Source organism: Pelophylax lessonae (assembly GCF_965119305.1).
Source record: "Pelophylax lessonae genome assembly, chromosome: 3".
Classification (NCBI taxonomy): Eukaryota; Metazoa; Chordata; class Amphibia; order Anura; family Ranidae; genus Pelophylax; species Pelophylax lessonae.
The window spans coordinates 349,750,175-349,771,312 of NC_138770.1; the positions used below are offsets into that span (position 1 = coordinate 349,750,175).

Sequence of the window (21,138 nt, forward strand, 5' to 3'; positions counted from 1 at the left end):
GATACCGTAATTTAAATAAAATTTCCACCACCAATAAGGAATCCCTATCAATCGTGCAGCAGCTCACCAAATGAATAATGAGTAAAACGTGAATAGTCCAGTGTAAGAAGAGGAATGTGGAACAAACCACCACCAATTGTGAAGCCTCTTACCGAAAAAATAAGTCAAATGAGCAAATAGATAGATCCAGATCGCCAAGAAACCAGAAACGTCACTCAAAAGCCCTATTAGCCTCTTACCAGATGACAAATAATCCAAGCAGTAGATCTAATAACGCTTGCCCATCATGCATGAAGCTCCGGGACCAACAGCATCAATGGTGTTGACTGGAAACTCAGTGCCAAGATGTAGCCCGAGTGAAAGAAAAAGCGCCAATAGTGTAATAAAATAATGACTGGTTTATTTAATAAAAGAAGAAACACTCACAAGCATAGTAGATAAAATCGCGATGGATGGGAGCCGCCGGCCGGACGGCAAAGCGCATCCGCTCCTAGGATAACTTCCGGGATGACGTCAGCACGCCGCGACCTGACGGCGTTTCGTCCAAGAAGACGTTATCAAAGGTACGGACGGCGTGCTGACGCCATCTCTTATAGAAAAAACCTGATTATGATCCCCGGAAGTGTTTGAACAATTCCGCCCTGAAGCTGTGAACCGGACATCCAAAGACCGGAACTAGGGTAGATCTATCTCACCATTTTAATTAAGGGCACATATCAACTTCACTAACCCGGAATGTCTTGTATTAAATGCAAAATACATTTAAAAGTATAGCAGGCCCATTTAGCACAGCCGATGTGAAATAAGAAATTGCTAAACCATAAATGTAAGCAGAATAAACATAAGGACATATATGGGCATTGTGTGTAACTATATCGTCTTGTGCTCAGATACGCTGAGAACACAAAAATAATTCACCGTATTATGTACAAATTGGGTCAAACTGTAGCGGAATAAGTTCAAACTCCAACCGGGGATCAACATCATAAATATAGACCAAATGCTAAATGTTGCAAATACATTAAAACGATTGAAATAGTATCCCCAATAAATGTATATACGACCATAAATGATTAATACCATGCAACAAAGCATGATAGCCATCATATAATGTGTCATCAATTATACTTAATAAACACCATAATGTATGATATATATAATTTTAGGGGAGAGGGAAAATTGATCTACATCTAGTGTTTAAACCAATGTGACCAATTCCCAAGGGTTGATCACTCTAAATTATACACATAATAAAAGAATTATACATCAAAAAGAAAAAATTAAGAATTATCTAATAAAGCATTAACCTCAACATCAACATTAAGGCCATATGGCACATAGCATTTTACACGATGTATCCAGGACATCTCAAGTTTTGAGATGCCCCTCACAAGAGGTTCACCCCTCCAATGTGGCACAAAGCGATCTATGCCCAAAAAAAGGGTGTGTCTAGGATCTTTATTGTGTACTGCTGCATAATGTTTAGATACTGAGTGTTTGGGGAAGCCCTTCCTTATATTCGCCACATGTTCATTTAATCTTACATTAAGTGGGCGTTTTGTCCTGCCTATATATTGGTGTCCGCAAGGACACTGCAGTAGATAGACAACCCCAGTAGTTGTGCATGATATAAAAGGCTCTATATTATGCTTACGTCCTGTACTATTGGATACAAATTCTTGAACTCTTCTTCGTTTATTAGAACTAAGGGTACAGATTTGACAACGATTGCACCTATAGTATCCCGTAAGTTGTTGCAAAAAACTGGGTTTGGGGCCAGGGGGTTCCAAGATATTGGGAGAAACTTTGTCCCTCAAAGAGGGGACCCCCCTAAAAACCACCTTAGGTTTAACAGGTAAGTTTTCACGAAGCACCACATCATTATTTAATATATGCCAATGACGAGCGACCAAATTCTTTATGGTCATATGTTGACTAGAGTATGTGGTCACAAATGGCAGAGTAAAAGGATCTGTCTGATCCTGCCTCCTAGATTTACTCAACAAAGCCTGTCTGTCAATTGATCTCACTTCAGACAGAGCATGTTGAAGGAACTCCTCATTATATCCCTTATCCAGGAATTTTGTAGTTAATGTTTGTGCCTGTCTATCAAAGTCTCGTATATCGGAACAATTCCGTCTAATGCGAAGGTATTGTCCCTTGGGGATGGCTCGCAACCAAGGAGCATGGTGGCAACTCTCGACAGGAATATAGGAATTCCTGTCGGTGGACTTGAAGTGGGTGGAGGTGACAAATTGTCCATCCCTGATGGAAATATTCAAGTCCAAAAAATTAACACCTAATTGACTACATTCATAATTTAAATGTATACCTCTGTCATTAGAATTAAGATCTTCCAAAAATGAGGATAGGTCATCATATGTACCGTCATTTTTGGAAGATCTTAATTCTAATGACAGAGGTATACATTTAAATTATGAATGTAGTCAATTAGGTGTTAATTTTTTGGACTTGAATATTTCCATCAGGGATGGACAATTTGTCACCTCCACCCACTTCAAGTCCACCGACAGGAATTCCTATATTCCTGTCGAGAGTTGCCACCATGCTCCTTGGTTGCGAGCCATCCCCAAGGGACAATACCTTCGCATTAGACGGAATTGTTCCGATATACGAGACTTTGATAGACAGGCACAAACATTAACTACAAGATTCCTGGATAAGGGATATAATGAGGAGTTCCTTCAACATGCTCTGTCTGAAGTGAGATCAATTGACAGACAGGCTTTGTTGAGTAAATCTAGGAGGCAGGATCAGACAGATCCTTTTACTCTGCCATTTGTGACCACATACTCTAGTCAACATATGACCATAAAGAATTTGGTCGCTCGTCATTGGCATATATTAAATAATGATGTGGTGCTTCGTGAAAACGTACCTGTTAAACCTAAGGTGGTTTTTAGGGGGGTCCCCTCTTTGAGGGACAAAGTCTCTCCCAATATCTTGGAACCCCCTGGCCCCAAACCCAGTTTTTTGCAACAACTTACGGGATACTATAGGTGCAATCGTTGTCAAATCTGTACCCTTAGTTCTAATAAACGAAGAAGAGTTCAAGAATTTGTATCCAATAGTACAGGACGTAAGCATAATATAGAGCCTTTTATATCATGCACAACTACTGGGGTTGTCTATCTACTGCAGTGTCCTTGCGGACACCAATATATAGGCAGGACAAAACGCCCACTTAATGTAAGATTAAATGAACATGTGGCGAATATAAGGAAGGGCTTCCCCAAACACTCAGTATCTAAACATTATGCAGCAGTACACAATAAAGATCCTAGACACACCCTTTTTTTGGGCATAGATCGCTTTGTGCCACATTGGAGGGGTGAACCTCTTGTGAGGGGCATCTCAAAACTTGAGATGTCCTGGATACACCGTGTAAAATGCTATGTGCCATATGGCCTTAATGTTGATGTTGAGGTTAATGCTTTTTTAGATAATTCTTAATTTTTTCTTTTAGATGTATAATTCTTTTATTATGTGTATAATTTAGAGTGATCAACCCTTGGGAATTGGTCACATTGGTTTAAACACTAGATGTAGATCAATTTTCCCTCTCCCCTAAAATTATATATATCATACATTATGGTGTTTATTAAGTATAATTGATGACACATTATATGATGGCTATCATGCTTTGTTGCATGGTATTAATCATTTATGGTCGTATATTCATTTATTGGGGATACTATTTCAATCGTTTTAATGTATTTGCAACATTTAGCATTTTGTCTATATTTATGATGTTGATCCCCGGTTGGAGTTTGAACTTATTCCGCTACAGTTTGACCCAATTTGTACATAATACGGTGAATTATTTTTGTGTTCTCAGCGTATCTGAGCACAAGACGATATAGTTACACACAATGCCCATATATGTCCTTATGTTTATTCTGCTTACATTTATGGTTTAGCAATTTCTTATTTCACATCGGCTGTGCTAAATGGGCCTGCTATACTTTTAAATGTATTTTGCATTTAATACAGGACATTCCGGGTTAGTGAAGTTGATATGTGCCCTTAATTAAAATGGTGAGATAGATCTACCCTAGTTCCGGTCTTTGGATATCCGGTTCACAGCTTCAGGGCGGAATTGTTCAAACACTTCCGGGTATCATAATCAGGTTTTTTCTATAAGAGATGGCGTCAGCACGCCGTCCGTACCTTTGATAACGTCTTCTTGGACGAAACGCCGTCAGGTCGCGGCGTGCTGACGTCATCCCGGAAGTTATCCTAGGAGCGGATGCGCTTAGCCGTCCGGCCGGCGGCTCCCATCCATCGCGATTTTATCTACTATGCTTGTGAGTGTTTCTTCTTTTATTAAATAAACCAGTCATTATTTTATTACACTATTGGTGCTTTTTCTTTCACTCGGGCTACATCTTGGCACTGAGTTTCCAGTCAACACCATTGATGCTGTTGGTCCCGGAGCTTCATGCATGATGGGCAAGCGTTATTAGATCTACTGCTTGGATTATTTGTCATCTGGTAAGAGGCTAATAGGGCTTTTGAGTGACGTTTCTGGTTTCTTGGCGATCTGGATTTATCTATTTGCTCATTTGACTTATTTTTTCGGTAAGAGGCTTCACAATTGGTGGTGGTTTGTTCCACATTCCTCTTCTTACACTGGACTATTCACGTTTTACTCATTATTCATTTGGTGAGCTGCTGCACGATTGATAGGGATTCCTTATTGGTGATGGAAATTTTATTTAAATTACGGTATCACACTATGTAAGTTTTTTTCTTTTGCATATTATTCACGTTATTCGCTGAGGACTCTGACAACTCCCATCTCCCGGATCTGTGACTATATCTCAGCATATGAATTTGCATATTTTTAGTGGTTATCCGGTAAGCACATTTCCTACAGAGACCGTGGAGTGTGATCTATGTTTTCAGCGTCAATCAAGTTGTTATATGGGACATTGATTTTTGTTTGGACATTAATTTTTTGTTTACCCACTTCACGCAGCGCGGCTTATTTTTCTATACACGATATAAAAGAGATTGATGATACAGATTTTATTTTGGAATAAACATTGGAGTGAATTTTTTGAGATACAATAGCAACACATATTATGCGATGGCTGTCCAGTGCAGCTCCAGATGGCTCCAGCCTGCCTGCCCTTCAATTAAAGACCAAAGTAAAAGGTGGGGTAGCGTTGAAGTGCATAGAGATAGTAGGTGATGAGCATTACTGATGTGTCTTACTCCTCTTCCACCACCTTCTTCCCCTTCATCTCTACCTCCTTCTCCTCCTCCACCAACTCCTCTTCTCAATTTTCTTCAATCCTGCAATACTTCTTTCTTGATGTAAGCATTCTTCCATTAAGAAAGAAATTGTCTGCTTTACATTTTCTTCTCCTCAAGGACACAGAGCAGCCTCTTTTTTTTTTTTTTACAATGTTGCTTATGTGCCATTTTATCCTACTCCTTAAAGCGCTATTAAACACTAAAAAAAAACTTATTACACATTACACAGTCTGCCAGTCCATAGTTGTGATGCTTTTATTTCACTGTGAACCAGTCAGTAACACACTTCCTGTCCTGTGGAGGAGCAACGGAGCCACTCTTGGACAGCAGCACTGTCTGGAGATGGTTGTGTTAGATACACTAGTAGATTTAGTTGGAGTAACAATTTAAAGCCAAACTCCAGATCATAATTTTTAAGCACTTACAGAAACAGTTTTTTTTCTCTTTAGGCAGAAAGGTTTTAATTAAATAAGTAAAAGCTGGCCATTGAAAGTACCCCGTCAGTGTTAAATAGATTGTCTGTTAAAGGAAGTTGAAAAATTACAGCTAAGAAAAAAAAAAAGCTAAAAAACGAAGTTACAGGGAAGAGAATTATATATGTATTTTTTTTTTTTTTTTTTTGCCCTTAGTTCCACCTTAAGTGTGTGGAGCATCCACTTTTATTAAAGTGCTGTTCATGCTCCTTTTTCCTTCTCCTTCTCAAGGTCGCAGAGCAATCATTTGCAGTTCTAGTGCAGCTAATGTACTCCTTCTCTCCTTCTTCCCTTTAGGTAATCCCACTATAGCCCCACCAGTTGGCGGTGAGGAGTAGGCAGAATTTGTTTACTGTTATCCCCAGGGCCTTTCCACAGTGTTCCTACTGGAGCAGATTTAAAAATAAAATCCCAAAACCACTCCTGTGTCCAGCCTCTTTATGCCAGCTTTCCCAAACACCCTGCTTATATGATTTTGTGGCTTGAGCCACACCTCAGTGACAAGTATCCTGCTGTCAACAATTTGCCCAGAAGGCCATATACCAGCTGCCATTATTTAGCACAAAAGGCCATTTCTACCCTCCACCAGCATATGAACTTCTACGAACAGCAGGAGTCAAAGTATTAGGAGTTTTGGGGTTCTGGCGGTGACGGAAAGGGATGCTGTGGTGGTGGTGAAGAGGAGAAGTTTTGTGGTAATGACAATGAGGATGAGGGGATGGTTGGGTGCTGGTAGTGATAGGTAGAATACAATTTTTTGGGGTGTATATATATATATATTTCATCTCTCCCTGATACAAGGGGAAATCAGGGAATCCACCATCGAAGATGGTGCTCAAAATGTGACACTTTGAGGGTGTGCTCTGATAACTTATTTTCAGCATTTCCTGATAGTGGTATGATCCCCTGCACTAGAGGCATACCTGCAGAGGAAAAATCTACTGCCATAGTTTGCCCAAACGTTTATAATAGAGAGGGAAAGGTAGGCAGCATAAAATGAATGAGGGGAATCCTACAGTGAGGGAGAAGGTCTGGCAGAATAAAAAAAAATAAGTGCATAATCCTATGGCCATATACTGCCTGCCCACCCCTTCATAGCTGTCTTATTTCAAAATGTTGGTGTCTGTGGAATGTGTAGAAAATTCAAACAGTATTTGATTTGGGTTAAATATTACCTGAATAACATGAAACGTGTTAATTTCCTCATTTTATTCTCTCTCCCAGGTATCAGAAGAGTTGAGAGATTACAGCACAATTCATCCAAGACTTATCACTAATCCACACCAAGTTTTTGAGGTAATTATTCAATCATTGAGGTGTTACTCAATAGTCTGTAAAAGAGAGAGATCTTGGGTCAAATTAATCACAGAGAATCTAAATTATACTATGAGAGGATTTCTCAAGTTTTTGTGACTCTTTTAATGAGATATATTGTTTGTAGCCACCTTTGTGAAATGACTACTGAGGGTTAAATATGAAATTCCTACATAAACATGCATTTAATTAATGATAATACTAATAATCACACATTGAAGCAATTATTTGCAATGATTTTAGATCACAGAAACACATATAGCATAGCAAATACCCATGATCAGCTGCAGAAGGTTCTCAGAAGTGGAGAAATATCAGACCTTTCTGTTTAAAAGAACCCATACCAATCTTTGGGAAAGTTCAGTATATGATAATACTCTTTATGGGCACTACAGTTGTTACTGATTTATGTTCATTTAATCTTTGATCGTAGATAAATAGCAGTAGTGAATGGAAAAAATCACACTGTAAAACAGGATTTAAAGCACGATTCCAGCCTAAACGTTTTTTTTTTTTTACTTTGATTTACATAGAATGAGGAGGGTTAATGCCTATATCAGGTTTTTACTTGTTTATATGTGTTTATTGGGGGTATTTCCCTTTACTTCCTGTCAGGACAAAACAAAAATATACTTTTAGTAAAGTTGGAAAAAGTTAGCTTTTCTGTGGTTTTTTAATGCCTTTCTTTTCTTGTGACCACTGGTTTCAATGTTTTTTTTTAAATTTAGGACAGGACATGGGGTAAAATCTGCCCAGTGTGCTTACAGGCAAAAAAAATTAAATCTAACAGAAATTTTATAGTGATTGTAAAGGTATTTTTCCCATAAAATAACAAACATGTTATACTTACCTGCTCTCTTCAATGGTTTTTGCCCAGAACAGCCCTGATGATCCTTGATCCTCTTCTGGGATCCCCCCCCCCCCCGCGCTCCTGGCTCTTCCCATTTTTTGAGTGTCCCCATAGCAAGCTGCTTGCTATGGGGGCACTCATGCGGGCACAATCCTAAGCTGCCTCTGTGTATCCATTGACACACACAGCTCAGCTCGGCCCTGCCCCAGCTCTCTCCTCACAGGCTGTGATTAACAGGAGCAGGAGTCAATGGCTTCTGCTGCTGCCTCCATGTCCAGCAAGGAGAGAGAGCATGTTGGATTGAGATCGGGCTCAGGTAAGTAAGGGGGAGGGAGGGCATGGGCTTAGCGGGATGCTGAACACAGAAAGGTTTTTTTTATTTTTTAGCTTAATGCAGAGACTGCATTAAGGTAAAAAAAAAAAAAAAAAAAAAAAACCTTTTGCCTTTACAACCACTTTAATTCTTATCCATATCATTCAAAACTGAAAACAGCCACACAATGAAACCACATGTTATGTGCAACATATCTGCTGGTGTCCTGGCATCCATGCTAACCTAGAGTTAATCTTTAATGCTTAATGACATTTATTATATATTTATTTATTTATTTATTTATTTATGTGATATAAAGATAACCTCTTCAGAACTTTTTCTTACCATAGAGATGCAATATTGGTGTACTTACCGATGCCATCCTTGAAATAGAAGATGCATACGATGTATGTAAGTACATTTGGTCAAATAACACTGACAGTTGATAAATTTAGTTCTACATTTTTCCTTGAGAAATGTACAATTTCCTGATTATTTATTTCAAGAGTATAATTAACAATTATGAACATTCATATCTTTGAACATTGCTGCTTCATCTGAGGTATTTATTTATTTTACTATCTTAGTTTAATTTTATTTCTAAAACTGCTAGCATGACCAATTGTTTTAGAAGAATTGTGGTCAGTTTGTATGGTTTTTTGTTTCTTCCTTTATTGCATATAAGTGAACAATCTCGGCAATATATCTTCAAGTATAGTAAACACAATAGCATTTCCCTTAGCACTAGCATTTTAAAGTGGTTTGCTTATCTGTAAAATGCATTCATTTCTTGTTACAGTGGTTAAAACAAATTATGATCCTACAGAGGACTTCCTGCCAACATGGCATTCTGCTGATTTTGGTGGACCACGTGTCAGATCTTATTTTCCTGAGACATGGATCTGGAAGAATATTAATATGGGGTAATAAAATACGACACTGATCTTGCTATATTACACATTCTTAAACTCTCAACGTGTAGTTAACATACAGCCTGATCGCACATCGGCAAATGTGCATATCCCAAAGATTTTTTGTCTTTCAACCATTTCCATGTATATAACTACTCAATGGTAAATGCTACAGTTTTTCTGGGGAAAAAAAGGGAAATTTTGATAGCCTGTAAAGATTTTGATGTGTGTTAGCAGCACCTGAAGAAGAAAGTGTGTAAAAATCTGCATACGCTGAAAAATGTTTGCTTCAGGCAAACAGATAAACACACGGAAAGGAGAAGCAGCAGCTCATCTCACATCTGTTACTCTTCTCTCTACTTATATCAGCATGTTTCTTGTGAGCACATGAGTACTACAGCCCAACTGATTGACTCTATGTGCTGCTTCTTCCTTTACTAGTATGAGCTCTGCTGTTATGTGCTCAAACTACCAGGGGAGTAACTAGAAATCACAGGACACCAAAGCAAAAATATGTAATGGGCCTGTGAACAAAAACAAATAAAAAACCCTTTGTATAAGACCTTAATTGCTATGGCAGGTGACAAAGGATTGAAAAGGATATGACTGTGTACAGCACAGCATACAGAATAAGACTTTGTAAAACAGGGAATGTATAGCATGCCACACAGAGTGAAACAGTGTAGAAAAGGGAATTTGCAACACAGCATACAGAATGAGACATTGTAAAATAGGGAATGTATAGCATGCCACACACATAAAATGTACAACAAGTCCTAAAGAATGAGCCGTTGTGGAATGAGGGGATGCGGAATAGCAAACATGCAGCATGGCATGTAGAGTGAGATTTTGTAGAATTTAGAACACACAACATAGCATTAGGAATGAGGTGATGTAGAATAGGAAATGTTCAGCTTGGTATATAAAATGAGACATTAAAGAATTAGGGGGTAAAGAAAATGGAATGTACAGCAAGTTATACAGAATGAGGCAGTGCAGAATCTGGAAAGTACAGCATGGTATATGGAACGATGTCTTGTAGAATAAGGAGTGTACATGAAAAATGGTATGAGGCATTGTGGCATAGGGAATGTACAGTATGGCATATGGTTCGAGGCATTAAGACATAGAATGGCATATGGAATGGGGTAGTGAGAGAAAGGGAACGTACAGCATGGAGTACAGGATAAGACTTGCTGGCATAAGAAATATACAGCTTGGCATTTGAAATGAGGGGGTGCGAAATGAGGAATGTATTGCATGTTATAAAATGATCATACTTTTTTTCAATAAAAGGACTTACAGTACAGCATAATTTTTTTTTTTCAGAAGTGATACAGAACTGGAGATAACTTCTGTCCTACCCGATACCATCACTACTTGGATAACAAAGGCATTTGTGATTTCTGAGAATTTGGGGTTTGGAATTTTAGAGTCTCCTGCGCAGGTATTCTCCTTCTCCACAGGAAATAATCATGTCTGCGTTTTTAGCATTTCATTGAGGGCCAGCTCACACCACAATTTCTGCATTCTGGCATTGTATCAACTCCTTACCACCTGCTTTAACCCCTTAAACCCTGCACAAGCAAACCCATTCACTTGAATAGTTCACAATTGGTGGGCGTAAAGGGGGTATAATTCCTGCCACAGCTGTGAGGCAAAGCTTCACAGACACGGCATGTGTACACCCCAGCCACTGCCTCTGCAGCTAAAGGGGGGAGGGGGGTAGCGGTTGTAGAATGGTAAAACTGTGGATCAACTACAAGGTTTTACTGCCCCCAACCTCACATGTGACTGAGCCCTAATAGTGCAGCCAGTCACAGTTCTCCAATCACCACTGCAATAGTACAGTGTTGCCAGACCAGTGTAAGTAGAAACAGTGGTATTGAACAACCTGTTTATTGACCACATTTCTCCTTGTTGCCTGAACTATGTTTCTGTGGGACACCAGCCCCAGCCACCCCTTGCGGACAACTGCACTCATGGAACAACAGGAACTCATTTGTTCTTTCTTTAGCTTGTTGCATTTCCTGGCCAGTGAACATGGTATTCCTGGAGGCAGCCATGTACCAGTAGGCTAGGCTTGCTTGTCTTTTAGGAACATTGATGCTACACTAAGCTATATCCCTAGGGCACTCATATAGTACAATAGTTTTGATATAATTAGTTAGTTTGTGTGGTACACAAGATAAAAATGTCTGGTATATAATCAGTTCGAACACTGAAAAAGTCTCACACATGTGGTATCACCGTACTCAGGAGTATCAGAATGTGTTCTGGGTTGCAATTCTAAGTATGCCCATTCTGGATTTGAGAAATATCTAAATTTTGGGCACACTTTTTGTAAAAAAAATATTTTAATTTTACATCCAAAAACTTGTGGAAAAAATATGAAATCTTCAAAAGACTTACTGTGCCTCTTAGAAAATACCTTGTCGTGTTTGCTTTCCAAAATGGGGTTATTTTTGTGTTTCCACTGTTCTGGTGCTCCATGGCCTCTTAAAATGTGATCAGTGGTCAGGAAATTAGACACATAATTTATGCCCCTAGAAAACCAGAAGGTTCTCCTTCGATTTTGGGCCCTTTTGTGTGGCTTGTGGGAGGAAAAGCAGAACGGTTTTGGGGTGTAATTCTAAGTATGCCTATGATGCGTGTTAGAAATACCTAATTGGTTAACTACTTTGTGCCAGAAAAATACATTTTCATTTTATTTTCTGCATTTTCCAAAAATTTGTGGCAAAAATGGCATTTTAAAAACACTCACTATGCCTCTTAGAAAATACCTTGAAGTGTTTGCTTTCCAAAATGGGGTCATTTTGTGGGTGTTTCCACTGTCCTGGTGCTCCAGGCCCTCCAAAAATATGATAGTTAGATAGGAAATTAGATGCACAAATGATGGTGCGTTACTTTGATTTTGGGCACCTCTATCCATCTAGGCTGTTAAAAAAGTCTCACACATGTGGTATCCCTGTACTCGGAGGGGCATAGCAGAATGTGTTTTGGGGTGTAATTATAAAGTATGCTTATGCTGTGTCTGAGACATAACTTGTTTAACCACTTTACAACCGGAGGATTTTGCTGTCTTCCGTCCAGGCCACTTTTTGCGATTCGGCGCTGTGCGACTTCAACTGACAATTGCGCGGTCGTGCGACGCCGTACCCAAACGAAATTTACGTCCTTTTTCTCCCACAAACAGAGCTTTCTTTTGGTGGTATTTGATCACCTGTGCGATTTTTACTTTTTGCGCTATAAACAAAAAAAGAGCGTTTATTTTGAAAAAATAACAATATTTTTCACATTTTTTTATATGAAATTCCCCCCAAAAAAGATGTAAAAACCAATTTTTTTAAAAGTTTTTGGCCAATTTGTTTTATGCTACATATGTTTGGTAAAAAAAATCGCAATAAGCGTATTTTGATTGGTTTGCGCAAAAGTTATTGCGTTTACTAACAAAGGGAAAGATTTCTGTCATTTTTGGTGTTTTTTTTTTAACGCGTAATGGCGGCGATCTGCGATTTTTTTTGCGGGACTGCGACATTGCGGCGGACAGACCGGACCCCTGACTGACATTTTTGACACTTTTGGGGGTACCAGTGACATTACTGCAGTAATCAGTGCTATATATATGCACTGTTACTGTAAAAATGACACTGGCAGGGAAGGGGTTAATTTTATTGGAGAGGGAGGGGTTAATGTATGCCTGGTGCTTACTGACGTGTAGGGGGGGAGGTGACTATGTGATTCATGGACAGATCGGATGTCCAGCTATGCTGAACAGTCCGATCTGTCACTCCCTGTCACTATGGAGATCCGCCCGCTGTGTTTACACACAGCGGGCGGATCTCCAGACTCGATCCCCGACGATCGGGTAAGAGCAGCGGCGATCGCCGCTGCTCCTCCCCTGGCCCGACTCCCGCTGTGAATGAAAACAGCGGGAGCGAGCCTCCGGCGGCGCGCAAGCGCCGCCCAGAAGGGGAGGAGTCCAGTCACGTTAATACTACGTGACTGGACGGGAACGAGCCACTCTGCCGCAGTAGTATTACCGTGAGCGGTAGTAGAGTGGTTAAATGACAATTTTGTAAAGTAAACGACTTTTAAGAAGACGAACTTGTGCCTCGTCAAAACGTTGATTACAACCACTATCGTGCATTCACCTTCCAAGACCCGTGAGTGCCGCTCTCTTTTTTTGTATGAATATATATATATACACACTATATTACCAAAAGTATTGGGATGCCTGCCTTTACATGCACATGAACTTTAATGGCATTCCAGTTTTAGTCTGTAGGGTTTAATATTGAGTTAGCCCTTCCTTTGCAGCTATAACAGCTTCAACTTTTCTGGGGAGGCTGCCCACAAGGTTTATGAGTGTGTCTATGGAAATGTTTGATCATTCTTCTAGAAGCACATTTATGAGGTTAAGCACTGATGTGGATGAGAAGGCCTGACTCACATTCTGCGCTGTAATTCACCCTAAAGGTGTTCTATCGGGTTCAGGCCAGTCAAGTTCCTCCACCCCAAACCCGCTCATTTATGTCTTTATGGACCTGGCTTTGTGTACTGGTCCATATTATTCGGTGCAGGGGGGATTATGGTGTGGGGTTGTTATTTAGGGGTTGGACTTGGCCCCTTAGTTCCAGTGAAGGTAACTCTTAAGGTGTCAGCATACCAAGAAATTTTGGACAAATTAATGCTCCCAACTTTGTGGGAACAGTTTGAGGATGGCCCCTTCCTGTTCCAACATGACTGCGCACCAGTGCACAAAGGAAGGTCCATAAAGACATGGATAAGCGAGTTTGGAGGGGAGGGACTTCACTGGCCTCAACTCGATAGAACATCTTTGGGATGAATTAGAGTGGAGACTGTGAGCAAGGCCTTCTCGTCCACATCATTGCCTGACCTCACAAATGCTCTTCTGAAAGAATGGTCAAACATTCCCATAAACACACTCCTAAACCTTGTGGACAGTCTTCCCAGAAGAGTGGAAGCAGTTATAGCTGCAAAGGGTGGGCCAACTCAATATTAAACCCATGGTCTAAATCTGGGATGCCATAAAAGTTCAAGTGCGTGTAAAGGCAGGTATACCAATACTTTTGGTAATATAGTGTGTTAAATATATACACATATATATATTTATATATATATATACTGTATACCATCGTTTGTAGTCTATACCTTTCAAAAACATTAAATAATATATACAGGTTTTTTTTACCAAAGAAATGTAGAAGAATACATTTGGTATATAATGTATAAAATTAATTTAGGAAAACCTAATAAAGAATGTTTAGTTATTTACAACATTTTCTAACAGAAACTAAAAAAAAAATGTATGGTGGTGAGTAAATACCACCACAAGATCTGTCTAAAAAAATTATAACAATTTTATTTGGGGACAGTGTTGCATGACTGAGTAAATGTCATTCAAAGTGTGCTGGTGCTGAAACCTAATATTGGCCTTAGCAGGAAGGAGATGAAAGTGTCCTGTATTAATGTGGTTAAATTACATGCTTGGGGATGGCTTAAAGGCCAAGTACACCTTTGGAGAAAAAATAAAAAATGCACATATTTTTGTAAAAACAAATGTACATTTATCACTCTATCCCCCAGGAGCCTGCAAAGCATTGCACCCCCGATCCAGGTATGCAACATAGATGGTCAGGAAAGAAGTAGCAGCAAGTGTGTACACCCCCCTCCTCCACGATACCAGAGCACATACTTTTCAACACTGGGAGGATAAGTTGCAAGGCACATTGCCCTAATGTTTAGGTCCCCAGGAAGGTGTACAGATTTGCAGGCGGGATTTACAAGAATCTGGGCAAACCCTTAATGTAAGGAACCCCCAGATATTCACCCCTCAATGTGAATGGGCGTAGGTACAGTAATACCCCTTATTACTCATTACCCAAAAAATAAAAGTGTAAATAAACACACACTATGGGGTTTATTTACTAAACATAGAGAGGGAAAAATTAGTCACAATTTTGCAGGGAGTGTAAACCTCCCTCCAATATATAGTGTTTTTGGGCATTACAATTTCAAAAAGTGTATTTTTTTCAATAAATTTGCGAAAATACGCTGCGCAAATACTGTGTGACATAAAAAATTGTAACACCCTCCATTTTATTCTCCAGGGCCTCTGCTTTAAAAATATATAATGTTTGGGGGATAAAAGTAATTTTCTAGCAAAAAATACAGATTTTTTTTAGTTCAAACAAAAAGTGTTAGAAAAGGCTTGGTCTTAAGTGCAGGTTCACACTTGTGCGATGCGGGAACGCTGCGAATATGCAGCGTGATCCCGCATCGCATCCGCACCTCTGGCAGTTCACACTGCCATATGCGATACGCAGGGGGTGTCAATTAAATGTTAACGACACCCCCAGTTTGATCGCATATCGCAGTGCGATCTGACAGTTCGCACAGAATCGGATCGCACAAGTGTGAACCACTGTGCGATCCGATCCTGATGAGGCTGAAAAAAAGGGTCCTGTGTGTGTTTGGTGCGGATACAGTGCGAATTCAGCCATACAAAGCGTATGGCTGAATTTGCATCCGCACATGAGATCGCATGTAATGAAGGAGCAGTGCGCTCCGAATTACATGCGATCTCTGCAGCCGCAATAATGTGAACCGGCACTAAGATGGTTAGATAAGTGGGTGTGGCATAAGCTGCTAATGTTGGGCATAAAATGCCAGGTCAGTTCAAACACCACCAAAATGACCCCTTTTTGGAAAGTAGAAAACCCAAGGTATTTGCTGAGAGGCATGTTGAGTGCTTGGAAGATTTTATTTTTAGCCACAAGTTTCTGGAAAATGAAGAAAGAAAATTGAAATTTTTCAAAATCCTCTGACGAAAAATGATATCTGCAAAATACTCAAAAGGGGTAATTTGTTTTTTTTGTACTGCCCTGGCATTTTAGCACCTCAATGTGATAGGCAGTCAGAAAGTAAAAGCTGCTAAATTCCAGTATATATATCATAGTTTTTTTTTTACCAAGGACATGTAGCTAAATACATTTTGGCCTAAATTTATGACAAACTGAGTTTTTTTAATATTTTTATAACAGAAAGTAGAAAATATTTTTTTCAAAATGTTCAGTCTTTTTTTTGTCTATATTTCACAAAAATAAAAAACCCAGTGGTGATCAAATACCATCAAAAGAAAGCTCTATTTGTGTGGGGAAAAAAAGGATATACATTTTGCCTGGGTACAGCATTGCATGACCGCAGCAACTGCCAATTGAAACAGCGCAGTACTGAATAGCAAAAGATGCTCTGGTTATGAAGGGCATAAAACCTTCTGGAGCTCAAATGGTTATAAAAAGGGTCCATCAATCACATCAACCAGTGGTGTAGATTCAGTGCAAATCATAGGGACTCATCACCATGGCGACCCACTGCCTGAAGAAGGTCCCCCTCTTCCCGACTCAAGTTCAAGCCAAACCTAAAGCTCATTCCAATTAAAGAATAGCCGAAAAATCCATATCCAAACTGAAAGTATTTTTAATAACCTGAATTGTAGGTCTAGCTATAGTAGAAACGGCCAAATATACAGCTAATTATTATCAAACCAGGTCCGTTTTGTTTCACACAGTAAAACTACTCTCACTAACAATACCAAAATGTGGTGAAATAACAATTAGGGTGGAAAGTAGGTGAGCTCCCTCATAAGGTTTTTTTTAAAGGTGGGAAGCACAAGATGGCAAGGAATATGAAGGCAGAAGTCCTTGCTCTCCTTAAAAACCTCCAGAATTAAACAATACATGCTTTTTGCTGAGCATAAAACCCAAGAGGCTCACGTGAGCACCTAACAGATCTTGGTACCTGAGTGGATGACAGGGCTGACACATTATCAGTTGCTGGTTCACTGAAAGGAAATGTACACCGCTCCAGGTGAGGACAATACAACCCTCAAGCGACTAGGTGCAAGTCCAGTCCAGACATTATCAGTTGCCCACAGATGTTTATTACATGATCTTCATCACGAAACTATGGTGAAAGGAGGATACTGCAGGTCAAAGCATATGTCAGTGCAGGTCTGTGTATCAGCAGGCCAACAATATACGACTGCATATTGATGGCTGTCAAGATTGGTAAGTAGGAGGCACAAAGATCTTCAATATGCACACCCATGTAATGGTGCCCTTAAAGTTCTGAAATCATATGCTGTGATGTATTAAAGACTCTTGTAACACACAAGATGAAGCACAGATTCTAGCAGAAACAAATCATGGAAACATTTTAAAAACACTGAGGCCCAGAACTGCATATTTTAAAACAGTCTGTATTTGTCAATATTGATGAGCCTACTGGTTGAAGTTTAAATGATTTGATTTGTTGAACGCATTGTGAATTTCGCAAATACCAAACATATTGTCAAAACGTATTGAAGTCCACGGGAGCCAAATCTTGTTGTGGTTTTTTTTTGGCATTGGTAACTGGGCATTGGCATGAGAATACATGTACCATTGCAAACATTTTTTCCCTTCAGTGGGAAGAACATTAAAACAACACAATCAGTCCTTAATTACCTGTTTGGAGTGCATGGGTGATATTAATGGTCAAAAAACACACCATTTTTTTAAGCCTCCTGCCCCACATGCACATGTTGGGTGCGCCTACATACGAAAACAAGAATTGCATCACAAATATTAGGTATCGCTGCTCAGAAATGCAAATGGCCTCAGCCACAAGGTCCTCCTGAGCCCAGTCTCTGATGCACCACATCAGGGCTTAATCACTGATGGGAGGGCAAAATGCATCAGAGGCTGGCCTCAGGAGGAGCTCATGGCTAAGGCTGTGCACATATCTCTTTACCTGTTGAGCTAGTGGTTTGCAGCATCTCTCACACTCTCAAACTTCACTGCTTTCGGGATTAAGCCTGCACCCTTAAATTGCTGTAAAACACTAGATCTACCAGAGCACCTTAGCGCTATAAGTGGTAAGGGGTAGCAGGGGGCCACATGGCTACTCAGAGGGTCAACATCATTGAGTGGCAATCATCTTGATTGATGGCTAGGGCCCCACCTAAAAATTCATAAAAGACCCCTATCTAAGTCCCCTTAAGCCATACCAGGTGACATGCCTTCAACACTGGAAGGGTACCATGCAAGGGAGGGGCAGTGAAGCTACCTTTTTCCTCTGGCAAAGCACCTTTCCTCATGGTGAAAAGACAAGGTACTCATGCCCACATTTATTCCCCCAAAAGGACTTATGGGAATCTGGAAGCCCCTTTTAGAAGAAGCACCCCCTGCCCCCACCACATAAATGGGCATAGGGTACATAGTACACCTTGTTAATCCTTCACAAAAAAAGTAAAAAAAAAAAATCATAATGTGAAAAAAAAATTACAGTGATGAATATCTAACATCAACCATGTCATTCAGTGATATATTTCCATATCAATCATAATGCAGCAATGTTAACAAAGACAATGTCACCCTGGCACTAATCCCATCACAAATTATAGATCTTTACCAGCTTCTCTATGTAAACAAGCTGGCTGGTGATATCATTGGCCAAATATGGTCATGGCTAGGAGTTTCCAACCTATGTTTGGCATAAACTTGAAACTCATACCTATTTGTGAATGATATCAGGATATCACACGTGTAACAGTTCTTCTGTAAGTCTCATCATCCCTCCAAATACAGACATTTAACAGCACTGTATTATGCACTGTGAACTTAAGATGGACCCCACTTGAGAGTTTACAATATTAACAATTACAGTATTGGAGAGACCGGGGCTCTGTGCCCAAAAATAAACAACTTCTAACTTTGAGAGCAGAATTAAATATTGCAATCAGCAAGCTGGATAGAGAAAACCCCTAGTCAGTTTTCCTGTCCACCAATAGATCCATATGTAAAGATGATCTTAATCCTACAATTCTATTTTCATGTACAGATCATTAGTGCATGCTCATTGTCTACGTCTGGAACCCTAGTAAAGAGAAGCTAGAATAAATATGCGAGAGCATAACAGCAGCTTATGTATTTGTTATATTGGAATGGCTGTCTGAATAGTTTAAGATTTAGCATATATTTACTTTTGGTCCTCTGTGTATTGCAGTTTAGTGCTCTAGAAAGGTCCTGCAACAGATCTTAAAGAATTTTACTCCTTTGAATCTCCCTCCATGGAGCAAGTTATTTCCACCATAGCAGCTCTCAATTCACTATGAGCACCTGCAGGTGAAATCTTGTATAATGAATCATTCATTATGAAATCTTTAATTGTGACTCCCGCATTGTGGCTGATTTACTACAGAAGTAGAGCCTGTTCACTTTACAAAGTGAATTGTATCTTTTTAAGGTAAATTAGTGGTAAATGTGATACAAATTCACTTTGCAAAAAAACATCATAAGCAATAAAAAACAAAAAAACCCCAGGAATTTAGCTTGCACATGATTGGATAATAGAAGTAAGAATTGCCTCATTCACAAAGCATGAAATTCCTTTGCACAATGAGAATTCACTTAGCAAAGTGACTAGGCTTTACTCCAGTAAATTAACCACATTCAGTTTTAACATGTCCTTATGTTTCAGCTATTGGGCCAGAAGTGAATTGTTTGAAGTAGATTAAACCCTAACATAATCCCCTATTCTTCTGACTTTCACATCCACTGCTCAAAGCCTGTCTTGTAATCATGCATTGTTGTCTTTGGGAGAGTACTACATGTAGTGCTACAGGCCACTGATTATGACTGTTTTCTTCCCCAAACAGTATAGAGGCCTCTAGTCACCCAAGCAACAGTCCATTCACACCTGCTCCAATAAAAAGTCTAGAGGTTGTCTTTTTATAATGTATTGCTTGTAGAACTTGTAACAGGAGAGGGGTTGGTGTATGGAATACTCCAAACTGCTCAGTAACATTGATCAGAGGACACTCTTTGTGGGTATGGGGACAGTCTAAGGCTCACAGCTGTAGACCATGAGGCAAATCTCTTAGGCATATGGTTACCCTGCACAGACGCACAGCTATAGGTAACCAGGGAATTTTAGGGTGCTGTGCAGTAAAAAAGGGGTTGGTTAGAGTCTTTACCCACAAGTCTCCAAGACAGCTCCCTCTTTCCAGATTTCTCTGGACATGGTGCAGTAAGAATATCCCTCTCCATACCTGATCCCCTTGTAGAGAATCTTGCATTCAGCTCTAGATTATTCCCATGTCTCTAGCCCTGCCACAGCGGAGACCATGCCGAATAGCAACTCAGTCCATAGGATCCCTCAGGGGCAAGCAGCCCCCTGAAGCTCTTGGAACCTTCCCTGACAGGGGAAAAGAGCAGCCCCCCGGGCTCCAGACTATTTACCACCTCCTAGATCTTTTGAGCACACCTCCTAGGGATTGGCCTGTGCATGTTAAATATTTGATCTTTAATATTTGAATTTCCTACCCTAAGCTCTGGAAAATTCTTCCAGAGACAGGAGGAACTATCTAACTCCCAGCCTGTAAAACTATGAGTAGACCAATACAAGTGATTACTACTCTTTTGATTACAGTAAAAGCCAAAAACTAGATTTACCTAGCATTCTACTACTATTACTATTCTACTTGGGTAGAAATTGCACAAATTACAGTTTTTCATTCTGTATTATAGTAGGACAGAATAGTGAATTAAATTAGTTCAACCTCACTGTATCTTCTACTATGCTTCTTTCTTTGTATAAACATGTATGCACTTCATGAAAATAGTTGCAAGAATGTCCACACTGTGTATTAGTCTGCTCTTGTGTATAGCCATCTTCAGTCCAGCATGATGAAGGCCTCAAGGAATCTCCAGAAGAGGTCAAGTTTATTTTCTCTAGAAAACTCCTTAAAATTCTATTTATTTTAAAGCTCATTTGTACATGTTCTAGTTAAGCACTGTTTTCAGACAGTGTAAACATTTTAAAGTACGTTTAACAGTTCAGGATTTATTACCGGTTTTTATAGATGACCTAACAACAAAAATGTTTTAGATGGGTCCAGCATTTGCTGTGTTTTGTACATTGCTTTCA

At 39.6% G+C, this 21,138-nt stretch overlaps 1 protein-coding gene across 1 annotated transcript in view; it reads left to right on the plus strand.

Annotated features, from left to right (window-relative positions):
* LOC309549497 (CD109 antigen-like) overlaps nt 1-21,138 on the plus strand; it is a 356,480-nt gene that overhangs the window by 197,076 nt on the left and 138,266 nt on the right. The window contains exons 17-20 of the mRNA XM_082249831.1: nt 6,981-7,052; nt 8,584-8,644; nt 9,033-9,156; nt 10,474-10,591. Of these exons, the coding sequence (XP_082105957.1) occupies nt 6,981-7,052; nt 8,584-8,644; nt 9,033-9,156; nt 10,474-10,591 (375 nt within the window). The remainder of the gene's footprint in view (nt 1-6,980; nt 7,053-8,583; nt 8,645-9,032; nt 9,157-10,473; nt 10,592-21,138) is intronic.